General features: G+C 41.4%; 1 protein-coding gene across 2 annotated transcripts in view; it reads left to right on the plus strand.

Annotated features, from left to right (window-relative positions):
- gabbr2 (gamma-aminobutyric acid (GABA) B receptor, 2) overlaps positions 1-26,780 on the plus strand; it is a 177,304-nt gene that overhangs the window by 102,165 nt on the left and 48,359 nt on the right. For both annotated transcript variants that reach the window (XM_056399025.1, XM_056399026.1), the window contains exons 5-13: positions 2,001-2,066; positions 2,575-2,763; positions 3,448-3,690; positions 9,205-9,265; positions 16,414-16,494; positions 17,380-17,530; positions 17,882-18,014; positions 19,749-19,856; positions 23,251-23,373. In XM_056399025.1, coding sequence (XP_056255000.1) covers positions 2,001-2,066; positions 2,575-2,763; positions 3,448-3,690; positions 9,205-9,265; positions 16,414-16,494; positions 17,380-17,530; positions 17,882-18,014; positions 19,749-19,856; positions 23,251-23,373 — 1,155 coding nt within the window. The remainder of the gene's footprint in view (positions 1-2,000; positions 2,067-2,574; positions 2,764-3,447; positions 3,691-9,204; positions 9,266-16,413; positions 16,495-17,379; positions 17,531-17,881; positions 18,015-19,748; positions 19,857-23,250; positions 23,374-26,780) is intronic.

Below are 26,780 nucleotides of genomic sequence, written 5' to 3' on the forward strand. Positions count from 1 at the left end.
TGTTAAAGTTGTATAAAAGCTCGAGCAATGAAGGTAATATGCGGCCCTGTAGTGCCCCAGTCTGTCTGCAATGTACAAACACAACACACTCACTCACTCATGCCCTTGCCCACAACTACACAGTCTTTTCGTGTTGTTGCCAGGCAGGCCAGAATTTATACTGAGGCTGTGGTCCTTGGCTATAGCTGGAGTCATTTGGGTTAAGTGCCTTTCCTCCAGGGAAGAGCAGTATTATTGAGTAGCCACTGGCACTTCACACACAAATGCACACACAAACACACTCTCACACACACAGAGAAAATAACGCTGGAATGCACACCGCAAAAGTTCGGAGTTGTTACCTTCCCTTCTTGCACATATACACACATACACATTGACAGTGCCAGAGCAGGGGAGCAACAGTAACGGCTTTGTACAAAAGACCCGTTGAATGTCCCAGCATGCTCTCTGGCTCTGATGAGAAACCACCAGAGATGCCTTTTGATTGAGCTTCTAAAAGCTCTCATCCTGTTTCATGTGTGTGTATGTGTGTATCCTGTAAGCAAGAGCCTGCCTGCCTATCTATCTATCTATCTATCTATCTATCTATCTATCTATCTATCTATCTATCTATCTATCTATCTATCTATCTATCTATCTATCTATCTATCTATCTATCAGTCATAGCCAATCTATTCTGAGGAATAACGACAGTGTTTGCTTGTTGTGTAGTTCTGTGTGTCCAGTTGCCAGGAGGAATTGGAGTTACGATGACAGTGATTGGTCGCCCCCTCTGATCTGTGAATACATGACATATGGTAGAGACTGCCTGAGGGAAGAGTACTTCATGAACCGTATTTGTAAAGGTTTCTCATTATCCAGAATAAAGGCAGGGCAATGCCACTAAAAGGTTATAATGTATGGTTGTTTGTAATGTATAGCATTTTCACTGTCTTCTTTTACCTACTATTTAGTGAAGTACATAAACGTCAACGATGCTGTAGATTTCCTTTATATTGCACAGTGAAAACTGCCCCTCTAGATCTTGTACACTAGTGCTACAGTAGGGCTCTGTCAGGGCCTCATAAAGGCCTTATGTCAGACTTTTCTTAGTGCATCACACATCACCTCCAGCCTTGTTGATCCGGTGTACATCCATCAAACCTGTGTCTGTAATATTGGATTAGATTTGGGGCAATTTTGATACATTTGTGTGTGTACATGTGTTTTGAGTGTTGGTTATCATTTGCTTGTGTGCATATTGTACTTGTATATTGTGCTTGTACTATACATATGCATTTGCACACTAAATGACAGACTGTTGGCCCCAGAGCCTGATCTTTTTTTTACCGACCGTGAAACATGCTGCTCTTCCACCCGGGCAATGTGAATTATTTACCGAGTCAATCACCAGGTCATGTGCTCTCAATCCCCTTGTAAATTTGTGCTCTGCAGCCTGGTTGGCAAAGAAGGCAATTCTGCCCCGCTGACACTAATGTCTCTGTTGTTATGGATCGACACTTTGCAACTTGATATTGCCTTGGTCTCTCAGCCACTGGTTTGCCATACTCTGTAGCTGCTGATGAGACAGACATAGTGATAAAAATACAGTACACACAACATGGCTGAGTTTATGTCCATTTGCTGATAAAGTGTGATGTTGCAGAATAATGAGAATAGGCATCTTATTGGCTGATCCTAGCACATATTCTTTTTTCCTAATGGCTGAATTGACTAAAGTGCAATTCCAGGGTAAAGAACAGAAGCCCTCCTTTTATAGAAATGTCTTGCATGTATTGCAAGATTACTGTAATGCCAGGGGGGTCACAATAAAAAGCTTGCACAGTGTAATGAGCACTGTACTGAATGGTGACACCGATGCCGTTTTACATATATATATATATGTACGTATTTCAGACTGTAGTGGTACCTTACATTTATTGTAACATTTTGTGTGCATGAGTGTGTTATGTTTAAGAATGTGCATGAAGTCATGATTTCTTATTCTTTTCTTTTTTCAGGACAATGATGTAAGAATCATCATTGGGCAGTTTGATGAGAATCTTGCCTCCAAAGTCTTCTGCTGCGTAAGTCTTCAGTCTATACTCTTTAGAACAGAAAGCTTTATTCTTTTATTTTCTTGCCAGTTTATACTACTTTTTAAAAAAAATACAATTGGCGCTGTGCTGCTGTGAACAAAAGATTAGAACATGATGTGATTTGGTTTTTGCTTTGACTATGTAATACTAAACTGTGAATGTGTAACACAGGGTGGTATTTCTGTCCAAAGCTGCCGTAAACTAATCTTGCCCAGATAGAATTAGGCCTAGCTGAATTTCTCGCTTAACTGTGTGGCTTCACATAATTTGGACTTTAGATGGTTTGGTCTCATTTCATGATTTATCCTTGGGGCTCAGTTCAAGATTTAACAGTCATTTTCCAAGAACATTTGGCAATAAATTCAAACTATCAGGAAAGACAGCAATTCTCATTAAGCAAAAATAATTACACATTAGTTATAGTAATCAGAATATACCATAGTGTATCTCCCTGCTGTTATGTCGCTTCAACCTTCATTTCTTCTGACCCTCTTAGGCGTATAACCTGAATATGTTTGGTAGTAAATACCAGTGGATTATCCCCGGCTGGTACCAGGGCAACTGGTGGGAACAGGCGAACACCACCAACTGCACCACCAAGAAGCTGCTTACAGCTATGGAGGGATACATCAGTGTGGACTTTGAGCCGCTCAGCGCACGGCAGATCAAGGGCATCTCTGGCCGGGTGAGTAACACCCACTGTACATGTTGTTAACAAGTAATTGAATGTGACTTGAGACATGAAGTCAACATTTAATTAAAACAAACTATTGTTCTAGTGAGGTGAATAACTCACCTCAAAGACAGCGTAGTATTTTACTAAAGACTGGGTGGTAGCCCAGGAGGGATTTATGGCATACAATATAACCGCTGTCTTCTTTTAGGGCAGCGCTTAATCATCGCAGAAAGTTTCTGTACTTTTCATTTTGTTTTTGTATGATTGTACTATTCCTTTGGCTGTAACCTGAAATACGCCGGTGATTGTTTTTGAGAGCGTCTGTTGGAAAGTGTTCCTGTAATTGTTTTTGGGAAGAATCTCTGGGGACAGCAGAGAACTTCCTCCCCTAAAAGACATCTTAGATCCATGTTTTTAAACAAGAGATCTCAACCAAAATCAATTACAGGGTTCGTTTTCACACTGCACTACTGGCAAAGGTGCATTGATCCCAAAACAGACTTATTTCCAGTAACTTTGTATCTCAAATTGTGTGGAAAGTAATCCATTCTCCTTGGGCCAGGTTACAGCAATAATAGTATATTTGAAATAATCCTAACATGAATGTATTCCTGAAGAAAAACAATATGTATAAACAGCTTTTATATGCACATTTTCTCGACTTGATTTCCCCTTCTCTTACCTTTCTTCCAGACCCCTAAGGAGTATGAGAGGGAGTACAGCCGAGAGCTTCAGCAGAAGGGAGTGGAGGCCAGTAAGTTTCATGGCTTTGCTTACGATGGGATCTGGGTCATTGCCAAAACCTTGACTCGAGTCATGGAACTGCTCCGGGTAAAACAACGGCAGAACACCTACCACAACTTCACCGTGGATGACCGCGAAGTAGGAAAGATGGTGCTGGACGTCATGAACGAGACCAATTTCTACGGTGTTACGGTAAGTGGTGGAGCAGATTCCTGTGATTTTTTTCTCATGCCTCCATGCTGGCTGGTCCTGGCGACAAAGGTTGTGGTCACTGTGACCGTACAAAACACTTTTTTAGCCACAACTCCAGAATTCACACAGCAATTATGACAAATGTTTTTTTTTTTTACAAACATGAACATTAAAAATATGGCACAAAGATATTACCATCATGTTGGAAGTTAAAGTGGCTTTCTTTTACTTCATTCAGTTTCATACTAAACTTGGAGCCATCAGAGCACCATTGCAGAAGTCTAGTTCATATATGCGAACACAAGGATCATCTCCAGCGTCCAGACGCTTCTTATATATATGAAAAATATATATGGGTGTGTGCGTGTGTGTGTGTGTGTGTGTGTGTGTGTGTGTGTGTGTGTGTGTGTGTTTATATATATATATATGGGTGTGCGTATATATATATATGTGTATATTGTACATTTACGTGTACATGCAGGCAAAATGTTTTCATTAATATTGATCAGACACATACAGTGAGGGAGGGAAAGAAAGACACATACATTCTTCACAGACACAGACATGGTTAGAAGCAGCACAATCAACACACTGGTTAAGGCTGATGAGTAAGTGTCCTTTTGGAGTTATATGAATGTGTGCCTTTAAATGTTTATGCATGTAAACACTGTCACTGTATGTTAAGTGAAATGTGTAAAACGTTTGTATGGAGTGAGCAGATGTCAGAGCAACACATAAAGGCATTAATTACTGCTCTGTAAGGCTGGAAGCTTGTTTGCAGAGAGTGTTGCTTAGCCATCCTCATCTCCGTATGAAGCCTGAAGTGATGTCATTTGGTGTTGCCAACTCACTCCAATGCATTCAAGATTGATCCTGGTGGCAATGCTAGCTACATGCTGAGTGTGTGTGTGTGTGTGTATGTGTGTACTCTCACTTCCTATTGAGCTATTAGAGGATATCTCCTGTTCCCCTGTAAAGGCCACTCCATTATTAGAGTGTATGCCACGCTGCTCCCAGGCTGTACTGCCAATAAGCACGCAGAGCCCTACAGTACAATGGAACATTACTCATATTATATCATATCCATAACTGTGTGTACAAGTAAATGGCCTAAACAATGGAACTAAGGATAAAAAAAGAAAAGAGTTCAAAAAATACTTCGCTCATATGTTGCTTGTAGACATTCACCAAACTGATGGACTAAGAGAAAAAAGGCAAGATGGAACACAAGAGAGAGACCACACGATAGAGTTACAGATTTTTCTCATGTCAGCAGAACGAGAAAGAAGGAGAGGGAGAGAAAATAGCCTCGGAGAAAATCAGCACAGGCTACTGACTTGTATTATTGTCAGGCCCTTTGGGGACTAATGTCCCTGGTGGTATACTGTATGTGTGCTGCAGCGCTATACAGGATCCTTTGGGTCCTCATTCCTCATCCCTCTCCTCTCACCTCTCTCAGCACAGACCCACTCAGTGCTGCTGAGCAGGAGCAGGCTGACATTGAGCCTTTTCCTCAGAGGTTCAGGGAAGCAAAGCAGTACAGGGAATATTGATGACCATGTAACAATTCATTCACTTTTTACTCCAGGCACACAAAAGATGATGAAATCTACTAGGCTGTTGGAAAAGACAAGCAATCTTATTCTCCTCTTTCACATCTATATTGACTCATATTGATCTTACATATGCAGCCATCAGTGGTGGGGGAAGGACTCAAATCTGTTACTTGAGAAAATGTAGTGATACCACATGAAAAATACTCAAGTAAAAGTCTTGGATTCTAGATTTTTTGGAAGTATAAACAAGGATTTGCTACAAACATCACATGTAACAGTGGTCATTATGAAAAGTGTTCTTTCTGAAAGCAGCAAGATAAAAGTAAAACCTTTTATAAAATGGAAGTACTTGAATGAGACTACATTACATTGCACTTAAGAATGGCACTTAAATATGCTTAGTTACTTTTGACCTCAAAGAGTCATCACTGATGTCCCGCTTTATAAGTGAGGCGCAATAATGAAGTGATAATGTGGATGAAGAACATATGCATGAGCCACTTGATTTTGAGATTTTAGAGTGTGTAGTTTTGCCGTTGCAATATGATTGTTTATTTTTACGTAACAACATTAAATATTTAAGTCTGCAAATAATCTATTGATGGGAAATAAACATGGTTACAGGTCATTTTCAGAATAGCTACAGCAAATCTTCTCAGAAATCAGTTATATACAGATCATTGTTTAACCAGCTATTTATAATGATGTTTTTATTTTGACAACCACAATCCTTGGCAGAAAAAAAACAAATTCTGAGCAAAATATTGTGCATGTGATAAACAAGTATGTTGTTTGTCGACAACGGCATTGCAATATAATTAAATGCATCTTTGTACCAAAAGATTTGAGGTCTGTCGACCATTATAGATGTTCTTTTAAGGGATTACATGAAATGAGATCAAATGCGTTCCCTTATGTAGCACACACTTAGCACATAGAAACTTCCACCCACACATGACAACAAAGACACAGGAAGGCAATTTCCCTTCCACACTGCATACATCTTTTATGCTATTTTCGAATTCAGATTTCAAAAGCAGCTATTACACAGTTCGCCTGGTTTGCTTGTAAATTGCAATAACTTCCACTGGGTTTCCAATAGAATTAATCCCTGCACAAGCACCAGTGAAACAGCAAATTCTGGCTGTTTATCCTTGGTTTAAATGTGATGTGTGCATCTGTGCCTGATCATACGGGGCCATACCCTGACTTGAGCCTCGTGTCTTTCCTGATGTCACGATTTTGTGTTTTGTGTTTGCTGTGTACACACGCACACATTGTGGTATCACACCGTGTCCGTTCTGCACTGATCTCAGTCCCGCTGCTGAATCAGTGGCGGCGGCAGCTGCAGCAGCAGGAGAGTGATCATCGAGGGCTCCACAGTATTGATCTGGCTGCTGTCAGGGCCACAGAGAAGCCTGACATTAGCTGGGAGAGATCTTCCAGGGTATAGAGTGTGCAGACCGCTGCTATGACCACAGGATGATGTACACTGGAATTCACCAGGGAGGGTTAGATGAAATGAGACACAACAGGTTGTGATTTGGGGATGACAAGTGTGAGTTTCAGTTTATTTCACAGTCATTGTATCTGTGGTCAGTGGTCACTGTGTTGGCATCAGTGTCCTTCTGGGTAATAGGTTGTAGCACAGCCTTAGGCTTGACAGTCACCTCAGATAGACGCGCTGAGGTGGACAGAGGGGGGCGGTTGGGTTTGTGCATCTGTTTTTCTCTGCTAATGTGTATGTGTATATGCAAGTGCATGTGTGTGCATCACAGTTACACTCGCATCAACTGTGCTCCTACCTCAAACGCTGAAAACCCAGAGGATGTCAAGCCTGCAGCCCACAGAGTGACATCTCATTTGACCCAGCACCCCTGCCACTGACAGCATTCTCACCTCCACAGACGAAGTGATACCTGGCCGCCTCCCCCGTCTCACCTCAGAAAGACACATTTACACACAGACACACACGCGTAGACTCAGCGATTGCTCCATCATCCACCACTGACTCAGGTCTGAACGTCCTTTGAATACTAGACAAGGGACACCTGTCTGAGTCAGCACACTCTGGTGAGGTTGCCTAAGCTGCAGAGGAGCACAATACCTCGCAGAAAGTGGCTTTACAGTAACTTCTTTGAATTTTGGTCAAAAGAGGTTAATTTAATCTTTGTAGCACAGACATTTATTTCCAATTAAGAATGTCAGAGTCAGTGCCTCTGCATATGTTTGATCTACTTTGCATATTCTACAAACTGTGTTTACACTTGAGAGAACAAATTGGGGGGCTGTTAAAATAACTACACGCCATTTCAATAAGGTTTGTGATAGCTCCGCTTTTGCTGATGTGAAGGGTAATTACGATGGCAATACTAATGCACAGCGAGAGCATGATGGTACAGCTACTCTAGAAACCTGGATACATACACTCACCCTCATGACAGGTTCAAGTCAAGTTCCCTATTTTCAACCCACATTGTTTGACCCTGTTTACACACCATCGTTGAATGTAATGCCTAATGAGCTGAACTGTGACGCACTGCATTGTCCTACTTATACTTAAGGTGTAATTTCATAGCATATTGTTGGCAAGTGTTGTGGTGTGCAATTGGTAGCAGAGGACTCATTGTATATCACATGGGTAACATGGCAACACTTGAGACTCTTGTGCCCCAGGAGTAGCTCACACACGTACATCACCAGGGACACATGCATGTGCATAAGCATAATGTGACAACATATTAACTGCATACACGTAGCACGTAGACACGCATGCATGCGCACACTCAAACAAACATCAAAGATGCCACACAAAGACTGGGATTCAAACGGAGGGGTGGGATCCTGCTCTGCTACTTCAAAGCTTGCCATCTTTTTGAGGCAGAATTGGCTCTCCAGCTTCCTTCCCTGTATTTCCCCCTCAGCTCCCTTTTAATCAGCCAATGCAAATGCGCTGTCTCTCTCGCTCTCTCTCTATCTGTATGTATATATATATATGTATTTATGTGTGTGTGTGTGTGTGTATGAGAGAGTGTGGATCTATTGATTGATCTGCTCACACCTTTTTGGGTTAGCTGCTAGCCAGCCAGTAATATGTAAACCCAGTTAAATGTGTAATTAAGGATCCCTGTATGCAGATGGTGAATTAATTGAACAGTCTTGCTAGATGAAGAGGGAGAGAGCGATAAAGAGACAGAGGGAAGGAGAAAATAGAACAAGGAAGAGACTACATGGGAGAAGATAAAGCGACAGAAGCCAAAACTGATTTGAATAGGGCTTACGATATTGCCACAAAGTTGAATTGCTTTTGTCTACCTTGTCTGCATTTTCCAGACACTCCTTCCTTATCTTGTTCCTGTGGAGTTTAAATCAGAGACTTCCTCTGTTATTTTTTCCCCTCATTTTAGAGAGGTTGTTTGACCAATAAACACACCCTTTTGGAGAGAAATCAATATCTAGACATGAAATGTTGAATAGAATGGTAGAAATATTCACTGACCACTACAGACTGTTCTTAGGCCAAATATGAGTCTCACTTAAAGAATTACCTTTTGAAAGTTGCCGGAGCCCAGGTTTGTACTAATGCTGAGTGAGCAAAAGTAGTTAAATCAGACCACCTTGCTGACCTGATGTTGTTCCAAGGATATAAGCAAATGAATTGGCTGAAAGATAATTTTGTTTACCTCTATAAACAAATCAATTTTGGCCACTTCTAATCAAATAAGATGCAGTGTGCAGGAGCCGAGACTGCCCTTTGCCTGCCAATGCTCCAGTATCAGGAAAGCATTGTGCATAAATTTAGTTGAAGTAAGCACCTATCCTTTTTTCTTTTTTTTTACCCAAATTCACTTTACTGCTTATGCTGCGTCTTCCTCAGAAGAATGGGATTTTTTGTAATGTGTGTTCCCGGTGTTATATTAAAGACAGATATTCTGTTTTTATGTTTCCTTCTGTTCAGGGTCAAGTCATGTTTCGGAATGGAGAGAGGATGGGCACAATAAAATTCAACCAGTTTCAAGGTACGTTGGGACATTACTGCTATTGTACTCCTTCAATCAACCAGTTTCAGGTTTCATTGTTTCATTGTTTACAAACCTTATCCTCTCCCTCCTTATCCTCTACCTATTATTATGAATGAAAAACATTGTTTCGAAGCAACAAGAACTGGACTTAGCCATATAGATGTATCTGTTGTTTTCACTTGACTCAGCCTGTCACACCCATCTCCAGCCATCTACACTTGTTCCTCTTCGTACTCTACCGACCTTGAGTTAGAGTTATTGCCATCATTTTTTGAATTCCAACCACTCGCGTATCTGTTCAATAAAACCAACAGTTGTTTCAGAAATTTCGCAGGATTACCGCAGCCTTTTGGAAAGCCACTTCGCAATTTTTCTCGAGTCAGAAGGCTGCCACGGTTGATATACTGGTACCTATAATGGATCCAAGAGGGCTTAAGAGAAGCTTTTAGCAGAGTCATATTCACAGGAAAGGGATGCCGAAAGATTTCACACTTTCAAAGTCAAATGCTTTGTACACGCATTTATCTCATTAGTTAGAGAGGATTCGTTTGGCTCCAAGGGTTGTTTGTCAGAAAACATAAACACAAATCTTTTAGACTATTTGTCTGGTTTTTTTTTTTCTTGGTGTTTTTACTTGCGGGTAGACACATACGCCCATCTGTATTGGGCCGGATGTTCAGTCTGTGTCTGTATGAGCGCAAGTTAGGTCGATCTAAAACTCTAAATTACAAGATCTATGGTACATTACGGTGTTTGCTCTCCTCTGTGGCGATAAGATCCATGTATAGATGGTGAAGGTTTGCATGTAAACACATGCCTCAGTACTCTATCATCATAGCGTCATCCTGAAGTTGTTTTTGAGCCAGCGGGGCCTGCTGAGTGGCAGAATAACCCAGAGACAGCATCTCGATGCAGGGGATTCCCAGCTCCAAGGCTCCCCAGACTGTATGTAGCACACTGCATGGTGCTGTTCTGCCCTGTCTGCCTAACCATCTTATCTTCCCCGCTGCAGAGGGGCTCAATCCCTCTGGCTGCTTACATCATGCTCTGTGTGAATGTGTGTGAGCGTGTGTGTGTGCGTGTGCGTGTGTGTGCGCGTGTGCGTGTGTGTGTGTTTTCCGTCTGGGAGCATAAGAGAGATAGAGGACACTATGTACGTGCTCATGCTGCTGCTAACTCTGCCCATAACTGACCAGGCATGTGTGGGCTTTCAATAACAATATAATGAAAAGAATGTTACAGCCCAGACTCTGTGGGTTTGACAAAAAGAGACCACACATAATTTGTAGCAATGTAACTGTGACTTTATGTTTAACTCAGAAACTCAGAATTAGCACAGTCAGTAGTTGTGTAGTGTGACAGTAAGTGTAGAGTTTACAGTGTTGATTGTCATTGCATAGTGAAAAGAGGAGAGGTAAGAGCAGAACAAACTAATAATCAGGCTAGAAAGTGGTGATTGAGACAAATGCTGTGTCCCAATTCCATACATAATTGTATACAGAGTCTTTTGTTGCAGCAATAGAGAAGATCAATGTTCTGCACTAACAGAGAATAATAGAAAATCACAGTCGTTTATTAAAGTGCGAATGGAATGACGTCAAGAAAAAGCAAAACAATTTTCCAAAGACTTATCAACTTACTTATTAACTTTTTTTTTTTAGTCATCCTTCAAGCCCTACAGTCCACAATTTATATTATTGTTTTGCAGCTGCAAGTAGCTCGTCACCTTCCCTGTGCCGTTGTGGGATCAATCATTTTTAGTACATGCACTGATTTTATGTCGCTTAATTTTGACATTTTTAAACTGTGAACGCACTACAGGATGAAAAGCTCTGGGACACAGCTACAGAGAGACAGATTGCGGAGCCATCTAAAATATTTTTGGATACAATCGGCACGGAGGGGCATGACATCAGGTCAGGTGACCCATCATCTCTGTACACCTGTAGTGTAGGTCACATGCAAGAATGTAACCAAGCAGCAGGAGGAGCTCGAACAAGGACAGAGTGCTGTCACAACAAAAAAAAAAAAAAAAAGTTTGGATGGTGGTGACATAGAAAAGAGTGGAAGGAAGTGCTTATATGTGAGTCCAGTATGTCTACGTGTGCGTGCTAGAGGGACAGAGAGTTTCTTCAGGGAGGGGCTGACCTGTTTGGCTGGCAGGAGATGGGGCAACTAGTCTAAATTAGGGTTTGGCAACTTTGGATGAGCAATGAAAGGAAATATTACTGTAACTGAAAAGCAGTTAGGGCTTGATTTATAGAGATTTTGAGAAAAATTACACGAATGCCTTAGCATGAATCATAGCCACATATCTCTATTAATTAGTGACAATCTTTTTTGGTTTTTCTCTGTCTGTCTTTCTTTTTTCCAAATGTCTCTCTCTCTCTTCTCCCAGAGCTTGTTGCCAACTGTGTGTTTGCCACACTCACTTTCCTCCACCAAATCCTCCCCTACAGTGTATGTTACAGCTATCTCTCACTATCTTCCTCCAGCCATATTATATCTCCTGCAACCCTCCTTAGCCTTCACTCTATCACTTCTTCCTCACTTGTCAGGGATTGTGAATTTGTCACCCTTTTGACATACCAACAGTCAGAGCTGGGTGGAAAGGAGAGGAGGGACAGCCCCAGCTTGAATATTTCAAAAGGCAGTGATCCTCAACATGACCCTATCATCTGTCCTCAGCCTCTGATCCTCAATTTCACACTGTCAGACGTTCTTAGTCAGGGGCCTCGGTGGCTCTCATTCCCACTGTCTCTCGTGGGGATAAGAGATAGCTCGCTACCAGAGGTCTTGATCACAGTTGCAGTCCCTCTGAGTGCAGATTTTAAATCAATGCACTACCAGGCATAGTAGATAAGGAAGCATGGCCTTTGTAATTCTGTAAGGAGGAGAGAGGTTCAATAATATATATATAAACCGATCAGCCACAACATAAAAACCAGTAACTGGTTTTTATGTTGTGACTTATTGGTATATATATCAGTAAGGTGAACATGTGACGTGTGTGTGGGTGAAAGGTTGAGATGTTTTAGGTCTTTAGAGATATATGATAGGATTTATCTACAACACTCCTCAAGCAAGAACTACTTTCCTGCTTTTCTACCGTCTTCTGCAGGAATTTCTTCTAGCAACAGCCTCGTCGCTGTCAGTTTATTTCTAGGCAATAATTTCCTCACAGTCCTTTCAACTTAACTTGCTCACGAGAGTATCATTAAACTGTACCACCAATGTTTTTAAATGAAGCAGCGATTTTTTTTTTTGCCATGTTAGAATTTCACAGATCTGACATGAGACTTGATCAAAGAGTGCGTTTACATATGCATTAGTATCCTGGTTTTGAGCCCAATACTGTTTTTGATTATGGCATTATTCAAATCCTTGTGTACATGATCATAACAATATCCAGATTTATGATGGTGTGCCTGCAGGCATGTCTTGATTTCTCACCACCTATTATGAGATGGTTCAGAAATGTGATAAAGTGTTTACACCCCACGCTGTCGTGGTTTCTGTCGTGAGTATTCAGCGTAGTATATCCAGTTCTTCTCAAAACCGGAATAAGGTTTTATCCAGGTTTCTGTCACCAGGCTAAGCTGTTTACATGCACAAAACATATCCAGGATGCTAGTTTGCATGTAAACACACTCAAAAGGCAAACTAATGTGAACTAATGTGAAAAATAATTCTAAATTAACTTAATCACAAACACATTTACAATCATAATCAGTATTATTAGATAATGAAATAATTAAATAATGAGATACGCTGCAATGAGGTCCAGTAATCACCGCTTTTTTTCACCACTTTTTTAAAACCAGCATGAGGCCAAGTCATCTGTGCTTGAGTTGCAGGTGCAACAGTGAAAAAAAAATGGAACAGTTTTGAGAATTACAGTAAACACATATTAAGTGCACTGAGATAGAGGAACAATAGTCACAACAGGAGCATGTCAGATACAGCCTGTACTGCAGGGGTAACCAAACTGACATGACAAGGTGAATATACAGTAACTCACCTTTGTAGCAGTGGAGTTTCTGACCACTATGGTGTTACAGAGCAATGTGTTTACAGGTGTTTTGCTTTGGGTCGCAATGGGTGATACTTTTCTGCCAATGGTTTCACACTATTCCACTGATCTGCAGGTGGTGAAAGATGCAAAGAAATGTAGCAGTGAAGAAGAAGACAGTCAAACACTGATGTAAACAATCGAAATGCATTTAAATCATATGCAAGATCTCAACAATACATATTATGTTTTGGTGAGTAAAATTAAATGTGAACATAACTTTTGTTTGTTTAGAAGAAAATTACGCGGGGCATCTTTATGTTTAAAGCCCCTGAAAACATGGCTTATAATCCAGAGTATTAGAATAGAGTAGAGAGAAGTATAAATGAGCAACAATCAGTGCTACAGTTAGAATAAAACAGCTATCTTCAAATTCCTCAAATTTTGATTCAAATGTTGCTTAGCCCTGGCTGGCGCACTGAACTACATGACATCGCTGTTTTTCAACTGAGCTCCTGCACACTTCAAACCAATGAGTAAATCAAGGACAAAAACAAAGATGCAGAAATCTCTCATGAATTAAAAGTGTTCTAATTTTGGACAGCTGACGTAGGACCCCGTCGCCCATAATAAGGAGCAGATTGAGATAAGACTTTCTTTTTTTTTAAGCTTTTTTTTTTCATTTTGTATATCATATCAGGAACATCAGTTAAAAGCTGACAAATTAAGAAAATCAGACCTTTGTTTACAGTTATTTAAAGTGACAAATGAAACAAAAAGGCATGAGATGTGATTGCACACGGCTGAATGACGCATTGAGTTTTACCAGCCTGCTGTGGCCATCAATATTCAATATTCCCTGTGGGGATAGAGTGCTGGGATAGTATTTTAGCATCTCAAAGTAAGAGTGCTGATATACAACCCCTTCTGCTGTTAAGATCCTAACAAAGGATGTGGTCAAGGGAAACACAGCCATTGATCGTTTACGCTGAAAAGTTTGAGAAATCGTGATCGTGTGTGCACATAAAATTTACCGAACATTTTCAACATTTGCTGATGCTTTGATGCCAGAGCTGGAGATCAAATGAGGTGATTCACCGAGAGGAGAGGAGAGGAGAGGAGAGAGAGGAGAGGAGATGAGAGAGGAGAGAGGAGAGGAGAGAGGAGAGGACAGGAGAGGCGAGGCGAGGCGAGGCGAGGAGAGAGGAGAGGAGAGGAGAGAAGAGGAGAGGAGAGGAGAGGAGAGGACAGGAGAGGCGAGGCGAGGCGAGGCGAGGAGAGAGGAGAGGAGAGGAGAGGAGAGAAGAGGAGAGGAGAGGAGAGGAGAGGAGAGAGGAGAGCAGAACACGGTGCCCTGTGATGCTGCATAAGCTGATGTTATCTGTCATTTTCCTCGTCAAGGACAATGCTACAGAGGAGTTCAATGGACCCATAAGAGTGATAACAGAGAGAGATTTGTGCACGTACACCAGAAGAAATTGCAGGTTGTTTGTAGTGCTTACAAAAAAAGAATCTGAATAATCTGTCCTCTCCTCCCATCCACAGCTTCTCTTCTCCCTGGTGTACACTCTAAGTGAGTAATCTTTATGAGTGAAGAAGAGTGAAGGCCCAGGTTTTTTTGACAAGGTCATGCTTCCTCCAATATTACACCTGAGGGACTCATCCTTGTTCCTAAAAGAAAAATCCTGAAATAGCTATGTTTGAGCAGAGCTCCAGAGAGACGGTGGTATTTACAGGCCGGGGTGTACAGCAGTTTACAGTCCCTTGACTGCATCTAGAATATGCTTAAGTCAATGTATAATGCATTTTAAATACCAAAGAAGGATTAGATCTATTTATTGTCTCCTCTACATCAGTTGAAGATTCTTCTCATATTGTGCATCTGAAGTCTGCCCTCACTACATCTGAGCTTTTTTATGTCTCTGTCTGTGAGCTGGTTTCTGTGATATCTGCTCCTCATTGCCCTTTAGGTTTCCTTGAGGTAAAATAAACTGATAATTGAGACTGTATAAAACAGGAAGATCATTTCCTGACCGTATTAAGCTGCATCTGAAATCTACCAATGGAGAATCATAAAAAATAATCTTATTGAGTGCCTTAAAATTCTATGCTATGGATATTTTGTTATATTACTAATGGGTTTTGGAAGATCTCCCTGTGATTTAAAGCTCTCTATAAGGTTGTACCTCTGTGCCAGACTTTACAGCTTAAAACCAGGCCATTCTTCACCGTGTCCAATTACTGTTTGAATTAGATTTACTTGTTCAGTCAAAGTAGCATCTGTTACATTTTCTCCAAATACGGATCACTGGAGCTATATTTTATAAACCTAGCAAGCTGCTTTGTATCTGTGAGCCATTATTTTAGCACCTCATTGCTGAATTAATTTCACTACCTGAAATACTTCACAAACCTTGCCAGAAAAACAAGCCAGAAAACTCCAAAACTGTGACTCGAATGATGCAATGTCAGTCTGTCGGTTGGCTGGTCCACTGCTTTGATCCAGACTGAAGTATGTCATCATCCACTCGATGGATTGCCACAAAATTTTGTACCGACATTCACGGTTCTCAGGCAAAATATACCCAAGGTCCCCAGACTTTTCCTCTCGCGTTTCAACCACTGGATGGATTACCATGAAATTTAATACAGACATTCATGTTCAATCAGTGTTGTGATCACTCGCGTTGTAATAACTTTGGTGATTCCTTAACTTCTAATCTAGTCCCGTCTAGTGGGTGGGAAGGTGAATGTTGGTGGGATCTGCTTCTTTTAGTTTTGCTGAGATGTTCACTGTTGTATCATTTGTGCTTATTGGACTGCTAAATTAAATTTTTTGTGTCTGTTTGTTTTAAGATGAAAAAAAAAACAAAAAAAACAGAAGTAGAGTCATTGTGAGCATGTTAGTGTGCTGACTTGGCATTTGGCACAGAGCGCCGCTTTGTGTCGCAGAGCTGCGAACATTGCTGCAGCCCATTTGTCTCATTTAAAACTATTTTACGCAGCAGCTTTAATTGCTTTGAAAGTGTACTGGAGGAAAAAGGGGTTGGCATCCAGTTGCTGGTTTTGACATGTATTTGTTTTAATATTTACATACTTATATGTGTGTGTATGTGTGTGTGTGTTTTAACAGAGGGCCAGGAAGTGAAGGTGGGAGAGTACAACGCAATTGCTGATGTGCTGGACCTCATCAACAACTCCATAAGGTTCCAAGGTATGAAGAAAGCTGGATATGAGTGTATGTGCCTGCATCTATGTGTGACGGTGTGAGTGTTGACTGAGAGATGTAAAGTAGACTGAAGAAGAAGAAGAAGAAGGTGTCCTGATGCATCTAATGTGTGTTTTTATATATGTTACAGGCCCATCACTCTCTTCGCTCGTTCATTTGCTCACTTGAACCCGAACCCAAACCCTCCCTCCAGCAGACATACATACTCACACACCAACACCACTCAGTGTAGGGACTCGCCACTCTCCTTTACCACTATAAACTGTCCTCTCTCAGCTAAATAATTTACCAGTACATTTTTCACCCCTCCTGTGTTTGCTTGTGTTGACATACTTTGTAATTTGTTCAATCCCCCTGGCTATTCTCCCCTTCACCACCCTTGCCCCACATACAGAAACTCTAGGACAGTACCATCTAAAATGCTTGTTTCCACATCCCTGACCACAGTAAGTGGAGATGTGTAAGATGATGCCATCGCGATCGATTGGCACACTGACAGGAGAAAAATACAGCAAAAGATAAGAAAGTGCGGGGTCCAACCACAATAACTTGACTGTGGTGCTTTGAGATACATGCAGGGGAAACTGGGGACTTGGAAATGCTTCTCAAATAACTGGATATCTGCAGCAGTGTCACTGTTTTGTAGCTGAAAAGGAGAAAGATTTGGTCAGACAGTTCTTAAGTCATCAAAGTGAAGAGAGAAACCTCACTGGAGAAAGTGAAAATGTCTTGAAAACCACTGGACAATATTCCATGAAAACAACATTCAGTCTTACATTATGTTTGAGGCTCACTCATGTTGAGAGATTGTCTAAAATCAATGTTTTTTTTTTTTTTGTTTTTTTTTGTTACACTTCCTCTCCTTCTTAGGCGTTGAGCCTCCCAAGGATCGTACATTTGTGCGTCTGCAGCGCCGCCACATCAACGTGCCCCTGTACAGCATCCTGTCCACCATCACCATACTGGGCATGCTCATGGCTGGGGCTTTCCTGTTCTTCAACATCAAGAATCGTAACCACAGGTCAGCAACCAGCATTGGTGACGCACAGCTTTGAGAGGTAGGGGTTAGGTGAAGGATAGCTTTTGAAGGTGAAACAGATACACGTACGGCGCGGCAGGAAAGCAAATGTAGGGGTTGGTATTAAGGGAGAAGAAAGAGAGGAATGATTGAAGGACGGGAGGAAGATTGCGCAGTATTGAATTGAAAGAATAATGAAGCATGAGAATGATGATTAACCTTTAACCATCTTGGAGGTACATTATTATTTCACTTTTCTCTCTCTAAACTAGAATATCATAGGCTACATTACTTGTGTTTCTAGACTGATGGATTCTGTTCTTTTCTATATATTTTTAATGTGTTCTCCTCCAGACTAATCAAGATGTCCAGTCCATACATGAACAACCTGATCATCCTCGGAGGCATGCTCTCCTATGCCTCTATCTTCCTGTTTGGTCTGGATGGAGGTTTTGTCTCTGACAAAGAGTTTGAGACCCTCTGCACTGTGAGTTTCTGCAACAACTTTCACTAATACATAAAATTGAAGTTCGGGTTGGATGCTCGTCATATTCAGTTCCAACAGGCACGATTGAATTTTGCTTATTAGCTCACAGAGTAGTTGTGGCTACAACTAACCATTATTTTCATTAGTAATGAATCAGTTTCAAATCAATTTTCTTGATTAAACTAAATGTAAATTTTTTGCACTTACATTTTCCCAAAGGCTAAAGAAAAAAATTGCATGATTTCTTCAACCCGAGCCCGAATACATTTAGATGACTATCATATAAGATAAAGAATTACAGAAAATCCTAACTGAGATGCAGGAACTAGAGAATGGACTGCATTAACTTGATGAACATCTTATACATAATCATCTTAATCAAAATAGTTGCCAATTCATTTTCTCTTGATCAACTGATCAATCAGCTAATTGTTTAAGCTCTGATTCAGTTATTTGGAGTGTGAACTGCTGACAGTTGAGTACACCACTCACTTAAACGTCCTCCAGATCCTTAAATAATTTACTTAGAAATAACTTATTTACCCAGATTAACTTCAGTCATTGAATTCACTTACTGCACTGACAAATTGCTCTGGATAATACTTTATACAGTGAAGTATATTGTATTTTTTAGATGATGGTGTATTCAGTTTATTCAGTGCTGCACATACAGTTCATGAAATTCACTTCACATATATGTAAAATGAGCTAAAATATGGAAAATGCTGCTGAAACACTAATCATGTGAACTGTGTGACAAACTCTAAGCGAAAACTGATTGAATCTCTCTCTCCAGGTCTCTAGCTAGCATGGAGCACATTAAGTGTCTCCCCCCAGGTAGCATTACTGTGTGACTATGTGCATGCTGGATTAATTAAAGAGTTTTGATTACAGTGATAACTGGTTTCCACTGAGATACCACCCTCCCAGACACACACACACACACACACACACACACGCACAGCAAAGTAATATTAGGCAGGGCACGTCTCGCGCTGCCACCACCTGGCTGGAGCTCTGCCGCAGAGCCAAAACAGAGCTTGTCACTTCAGACAAGGTTCTACAGCAAAGAAGCGCAGAGGGTTGATCCGTTCACCATCAATCAATACGTGCTGGTCTCCTTGAGAATAGATGCTGTAATTGTTTTTTTGTTTTTTTTTTTTGCTGTCTTCTTTTACCCAGTGTTCTGTCCCTGCCTGGGTTTATTGCTTTTCTAGAAATGGTGGAGAGTGTCACGAGACGAGGGCCAGGTGTAAATGTGTGGAGGGTATACAGGATGTGCGGTGCAGATGGGGTTCACACACTGAAAAACAATCATGTTTATCACGTGCAGCAGTCAAACGCAAAGTATACAGAAGCACACAAGCACACGCACATACAGACTATGTAGCTATATTAGGATTTTGTCAGCTATATTCAAATTCTAAGCTTTTAAAACACTTCAGCGGTGTCCTTTGTGCCGGAGCAGTAAGAGGTCTACATTCTGTTTCTCATTAAGATGAAATGCTCTCAGGAGTGTGACAGCTTCCATGGTCCAGGACGTTCTCCCAGAGCTCAACACATGGAGACAAAAAATAAGTCTGACAGGGTCTTATTTTTAGAATGCGTCACAATGCTATTTTGAATGAACTTCTCAAGAAAAATGCAAATACCTGTCAGAGCAGATGTTGTTTTAAGTCTTGATCACCAGTTTAAGGCGTGACACTATTATGTGTTTTCCTGTTGTTCTGATAGGTACGGACATGGATTCTCATTGTTGGATACACCACAGCTTTCGGAGCCATGTTTGCCAAGACCTGGAGGGTGCACGCCATCTTCAAAAATGTGAAGATGAAGAAGAAGGTATAGAAAAATGTTTATTCTTCATATCATGACACACGTGTTACAAAGACCGGTACTTTGTATGCCTCCTTGACAAATGTACTTCATTATTTGTTTATTTTTAACATTTATTTTTATAGGTACATGATCCTTCCTGCTTAAATCTGGATTCGAAGCTTTCACATTTCGTCACAGCTTGTGCTGTCTGTTAGATAGGATAACTACCAGTTCATATAACCAGAGGCAACTCCACTGAAACATGTAGACCTGATGTAGACGGTGTGTGGGTGCGTGTATTCAGACTCACGCTTTTAAACAAACACTCTGAAAGACTGGCAGCCCCTGGCACCTGCTTTTAGAATCTTCTCTTGTAAAAAAAAAAAAAAAAAAAAAAAAAGATTCAGAAATACAAATGGTTTTTTAAACATCTGACACAATCTGCTTCACTGGCCTAGTTATATAAAGTGGTGCCGAGTTCACTCAATGTTGTAACTGTGCTTGGCCTTTTTGTATTTATAGATCTTGCTCTCCCTCTCTTTGTCTCTCTCCCTCTCACCCTCTTGCATATTGGAGGAAGTTTGTGGGTGGCCTGCCAGAGAGAGAGACAGAGAGAGAGAGAGAGAGCAAGCGGGGGAGAGAGAGAGAGGAAGGAGGGATGGATCAAAGATTCAGAGAGGTTGGAGGGATGCAGGGATGTAGTGGCAGAAGGGAGGGTGGAGAGACAGACGGAAGAAGACAAAGCAGGGCAGGGAAAGGGACAAGACAAATAATGTGGCACAAATGGCTACGAAAGTGGGTTGGACATTGTAAGAAGAAAATGGGGAAGCTGGGAAAAGAAGGGCAAAGGATAGATGAAGATAAAGAGAATCCAGATTACAGGTTAAAAGACAAGGAGCTATGACTGAGCTCTACCTTTGCTATTTCTACTGTAATTTTGTGGTCAGGTCACTGCAAGATCACCACCCCCATGTTTTTTTCAGTTGTTTCAGAATTAATGACACTTGACCTGGCCTTTCATATATTTTTTTAATTCATTGGCATTTTATTGATCATTTGAGGAAAACAAAACAGTTTTACCTCTTGAGCACAGTAACTTTGCCCTGAACCTTTACAGTCAATTATCTCTGCTGAGTTCACCCTCGTCACCTTCTTTCCCTTGCTAACACAGACAAAACAGATGTTTCTCAGTATTCGCTCCTACCACATACTTCAACCCTTAAACCTCAAGATGTATTCTCTGTTGGTTCAGGGCCTGGGTCTGTGTGCAGGGCGCATGCACGCACACACACACACACACACACACACACACACACACACATACACACACACACACACTTCCTCCACACTGATTGAGTGCAGGTGCTTTGGCTTCAGTAGAGTGATAGTTGCTGTTGGTTCCATGAAATCTCTGCCAGCCGCTGTCAGGGGAGGGACAAGCCCAAGCGTTAGCCATATTTTCTTCAAACAGTAGGGCTGGGAGTGCATCCCTCACTCCTTCCCCCAGCCTTCCCTCAATCTTTTCCCTCGTACACTGGGAGAGCACTGATTGTAAATCAGGGGTGTGTTCGATAAGGCTTCCACTCGGCGGGCTGTGGCTGGCACTCCTTCACTTCTTAAAGAGCTCAGTGCCAGAGACAGCGTGGGGTGGGGGGGTGGGGCTGTCAATCAATGTCCTCCTTCTCCAAATACACACAAACAAAAACCACAGACACAGATAAACATGCACAGTTACAAAAAAAACAAAAATCACCCCTTACACAACCCCTCACCCACAGGCCCCTGTGGCAGCTACTTGTCAGTCTGCCTATCTTGGTAATGCATACACACACACAAGTGCACACACACACACACACACACACACACACACACACACACACACACACACACACACACATATATATACACATATAATTATTGTATTCACACTTATTGGTTGACACGCAACTTTATAAATATCACTATATACATATTACAAGATGATATGTATATGGTTGAGTTCTTGTCTTGAAAGCAGTAGTTTGGCAAAAAATCATAACTCAAGGTCTCCTTACTACTTTTCGGAGCTTGGAACCACACCTCATGGTCAGCAGATGGAGTTTCATGGAGAACAAAGAAACATATTTATTTCTCTGTTTCTATTCTTAGTCATTTCAGATCCACGTGCACATCCAATAATTATAAAATCATTTGGTCTTTTTTTTCCTCAATCAAATTCATCAGTATAAATGAAGACTTTAGAACCCAACTGATATGTCAGAGTGCCAATATTAGTGGGGAAAAGGAAATGATAAATAAATAACACTTCAGGTAATTTGGAGTCATTATATAGTTTTTCTCTTTTGGCAGAGTAACATATCACAGTTGAGCAGATGGTGGTGTAGAGCTTTTTCTTTTTTGTTTTGTAATTTTCCCCCAAAATATCACACATCTTGTTACAACTATGTCCTTGTTGGAATCATGGATTATAAATTTCATCTGCCAGATTTTTTGCATTTCATTCAATATGCAAGTACTTCAAATATCATCATAATTTTTTTCATTGGCTTTTAAGCAGCCATTTGATATCTGACCTGCTTTGCTTCTCTTCGCTGGCCTGCCCTAAAGCATAGCAACATTTTCTACAAGTAATGTGCCTCGCCCTGCCTTGCCAATATTTGTTCAATGCCAACCACCATCAAACGACAGCAGATCAAAAAAACAAACCCCTCATGCATCTCATCCTGAGCCCACCGGCGGATGCAGAGTGCGAAGCCAGTGTGCTGCATCTGGGCTATGTGATACTCTCCAAACACAGCCCTGCTTGTGTACCCTGACCTTTCCTTTGATCTGCGGTTCCAGACAGTCAAATGCTATTATAAATAAAGATCACAAACAGGTCATGGCTTTCATCCCATCTAAAGTTCATGGTACAAAAGAAGAGCTTTAGTGGTTGACAGTGTTGGCTCTTGTTTGGTGAATTTTTTCCACATTCTCTGGCCACAAGGCGACAAATCCATAGCTTGTTGGTGGCATAGTATCGACAGAACTGAATGTCCATCAGTGGTTCTCAGTCATGAGGCAATGAAGTACAATCTGCTAATTAATGTTCAGCATGTACCACAGTGTAAAAGAGTGTCGGTATTGAATTCTGAACAAGGTCTTGGTCTTCGGACTCACGGTTTGGCTGGTTTCCTATCCTAGTAGGTGGTTAATTGCAGCTAAATGCATTGTAATCAGTCCCTGATTAGATGTTAGAATGAAACCAGCGGGGATCTGGGTCCTGAGATGGGGTGAGAATCACTTGGTTCACATAATTACAGTGGTCAATAAGAAATGTTGTTTGAAATGGTTCTACAGACACACATACTATTACATAACATTAGCAGGTGTGGGCTATTGGGCTAATACAAGCATCTCATTTCTTCTCCCCCTCTAGATCATAAAGGACCAGAAGTTGTTGATTATTGTTGGCGGGATGCTGCTAATCGACTTATGCATCCTCATTTGCTGGCAAATTGTGGACCCACTTAAGAGGACCGTGGAAGAATACAGCTTGGAGGTCAGTGTGTATTTGTTTTTTCACATCTCATCTAAACTTGCGTTTGATTGGGATTTTGTTTATGTTGATGGAACATGATTTGCCTCAGCTGGGAAAATCCGGGTGGCACAGATTCTTGCTAAAAATGCCTGTGTATTTGGAGTTGAGGCAAACAAAATGTCCGCCTTGGGCTGTAGCGCGAGCATCTTTGTTGTGCTTGTTATTTTTGGGTCAGGATGTGAGCCATCGCTGCCTCCTGTGCTCATCCCATGGCCGGACATTTGCCAGCTTGGATGTGAGACATTGGCAAGGCCTGTTGGAAAAGAGGCACTTGGCATCACTTTCTCCTTGCTGGAGAGGTGGTGTGGTGTAGAGTAGCAATGAACTCTGCTTTGCTGTGACTGGTTAGAGGAGACTCAGATTGTCTAAGATTGGTACCGGAATAGTCTAGCAGTGTGCCCAATTGGCTAAAATGAACATACTGTAGCTTTGGCATCAGAGGTTGATGGTGTGTGAAAAGTGTTTTCAGTTGACATTATTAGCACATAACTGTCAGTGGTATTAAGGGAATGCAGACTTTGAAGTAGCAAGGCACAACTGCATATTCATTTTTTTCAGAGGATTTTGTCGCTTTGGTTAAAATGGCAGATTCAGTTGCTATTTTTCCATATTTTTGTAATATCAAATATTTTGCAGTATGGCTTCACTGTTTGGTACATATGTTTTTCTGTACTGCTTACTACCAGTGTGTCCACCAGACTGCTTAAAGACGGTGGGTTAAACACTTGAGTCAGGAAGATTTCGAGCTGCATATATTAAAATAGCTTTGAGTCCGGTCTTTTTCTTTTTCTAGTGGTTTTATTTCTGAGAATATCAGCTCATGCTGTTAAATAGAGGGTTCAGTGTCCCACTGGTTAAGCATAAGAGGCTGCGGAACTCATTCGTTCCCCAATCTATTAAGTTGTTACACAAAAATATGGGCTCGCATTAAGCTGAGGGCAACTAATGCAGTGTAATGGTGAGATGAGTTATGGAGCTGGTGCAGTGAGGGATACTGTACAAATGGGATGGACACTGTATATGTGTGTGACACTGGATTTTTTGTAATGAAGTACACTGCAGCTGTGCTTTGTTAGATGTGAAGAATACAAGTGAAGCAAGAGAAATTCAAAAGAGAATGACAATAACGGGTTTTCTGCTGTCATGTTAACGCCCCTGGTAGGTTTTTTTTTCTTACCAGTTTACGATACGTCCATGGCACTCGGTTTATTGAAGTAACAATAGCATGACTGAAAAATCAATTTTACATTGCTATAAATTATTCCCTTTATGTGCTGACAAATAATTGAACAGGAAAAATTATGTTTACTTTACTGTTGGTGCTAACAACTGACAAGCAGGAGCAATTATTCCGCTGCAGCTGAGATTAAATCATCTGTCTTTGAAGACCACAGACCATGGATACTGCTAAGTGGAGATTTTCCCTAATGAGTTGTCTTTCAAGTCCCATAGACTTTTGTATGTAGGCCACGAGACTGCTAACTGCCTCCCAGGAGCCCAAAGCCCTTAGAAACAGGCGGCATTGGTTGGATCCTCAGTGACCCTTCTACTAAACAGAGGTTGTCAGAAGGTCACTGCAGTGAAGGCAGGGTTTAATGGTGGATTTTTATGGAGACTTCTTTTGATTGTATTGAATGGATGATGTTGGCTTACTTGTTGCCAAGGTCCTGCAGGGGATGGAAAGAGTGTCTGACACTGTCTTGCATCCAGTTTTGACTATTTCGATTAAATGAAAATCTTGTGAAGTGATAAATAGTGCTTATCTAAGAGCAGTGGGAGCAGGTCAGCCTCTCTGAGTTTTTTATATCTGTTTTAGTCCCTGATGAAAAGATTCCTGTGGGAGATCTCTGAGGAAGAAACCTGTGCATAATATCTTGCTAGAATTATTTACATTCTCATGTTCCTTTTTGCCATATTCTGAAGGTATACTTAGAACATCTACAACTCTAGACAAAGCCGTATTCATTTCTGATAATAGCCACTTATATATTTAAGTCTGCCTAAAGGGTGTAGCAAAGCCTTGCCTAACATATTCATTTGTGAATGTTGTCAGTGTGTGCAGTTGGGTCCTCGTGGAGTATTCTCAGACTCTGAGCCCCTGGCCAGGGGAGTGTTGAGAATATATTAACTACTCAGTGTAGGAGTCTGCACCCCCCCTGGGGTCATGGATCTGCATGCCTGGGCTGAGGCAGAGGATCCTCATGCCTGCCCAGCCTGCCAGATTTCCAGCACCAGCAGCAGTGGACCCTTGAGGCTCAGCTAAGGGAGAGGCAGCCAGGAGCTCCTCTGCGCCTAGGGCCTCCAGGCTTGTCAGGTGGGACCAGAAACCAGAAGGCAACCCAAATACCCAGAAAGTGGGTAAGGAGAAAAGAGGGGCTAGGGGAAAACACAGTATAGACAAACACAGTATTTATGGTAATAAACTATATGACAAATAAACATATTGCACTACCAGAGACAGAGGAGAGTTACACTGTTCAGAACGATGTTATCGCTGCATCAGATAACACTTCCCCCTCATTCATTTCAATGAGGCTGCCGCGGTGGTACAGTCGGGGTCATGATGCACAAGGATCCAATCAAAAAAAAAAAAAAAAAAAAGACACAGGGTCATCTGACAAAACTGTTCAACCTGCCTCAATTTTTGCCGCAAGGCAGAAATCAATTCGCACCTAATGGATCATATGTAATTTTCTCCCGGCTACCTGTAGAGATACAGCCCCGCTAACACAGCCCCTTGTGTTTTTTTTAACACTGTGCTATTTTTTACACCTCGGTGGAATGGGTGGAGGGGGTTAGATGGGACCATGGAGGATTGTCATAGGGCTCAGGACCCAGTGAGACCAGCTCTGAATGACTAACAGTAATTGGCGAAAGGAGAAGGACCATTAGTTACCCAGTTTCCTGTGAGCTCTCACATCATGCAAGGCCACCCCTTCCCTCCCCTGCAACTTCCCTCTGTCTGTTGTATTTATCATTCTCTCTCTCTCTCTCTCTCTCTCTTTCTCTCTCTTTCTATCTCTCTCTCTCTCTCTTTCTCTCTCTCTCTTTCTCTCTCTCTCTCTCCCTCTCTTTACCCCTCACTCTCATTTGGAGGATTTTATAATATAATCCCTCTTGCCAAACAGAATCAAAAGCCTTTTTTAAAACCAATAAAACATACAAAAATGTTACCCTTTTTTTTTAGTGTATATGATTATAGTGTGTAGAGTGTAAATGTGGTCAGTAGTGTGATGATTTGGTAAAAAGGCAATTTGCCCTTTACCCTGGGCATTGTGTTCCATAAGGAAGGCCAGCATCTGGGCATTGATAATGCTGAAAAAACCTTCCCCAGATTACCGCTCACACAAATGCCTCGGTAGTTGTTA

Source organism: Seriola aureovittata, chromosome 16, assembly GCF_021018895.1.
Source record: "Seriola aureovittata isolate HTS-2021-v1 ecotype China chromosome 16, ASM2101889v1, whole genome shotgun sequence".
NCBI lineage: Eukaryota > Metazoa > Chordata > Actinopteri > Carangiformes > Carangidae > Seriola > Seriola aureovittata.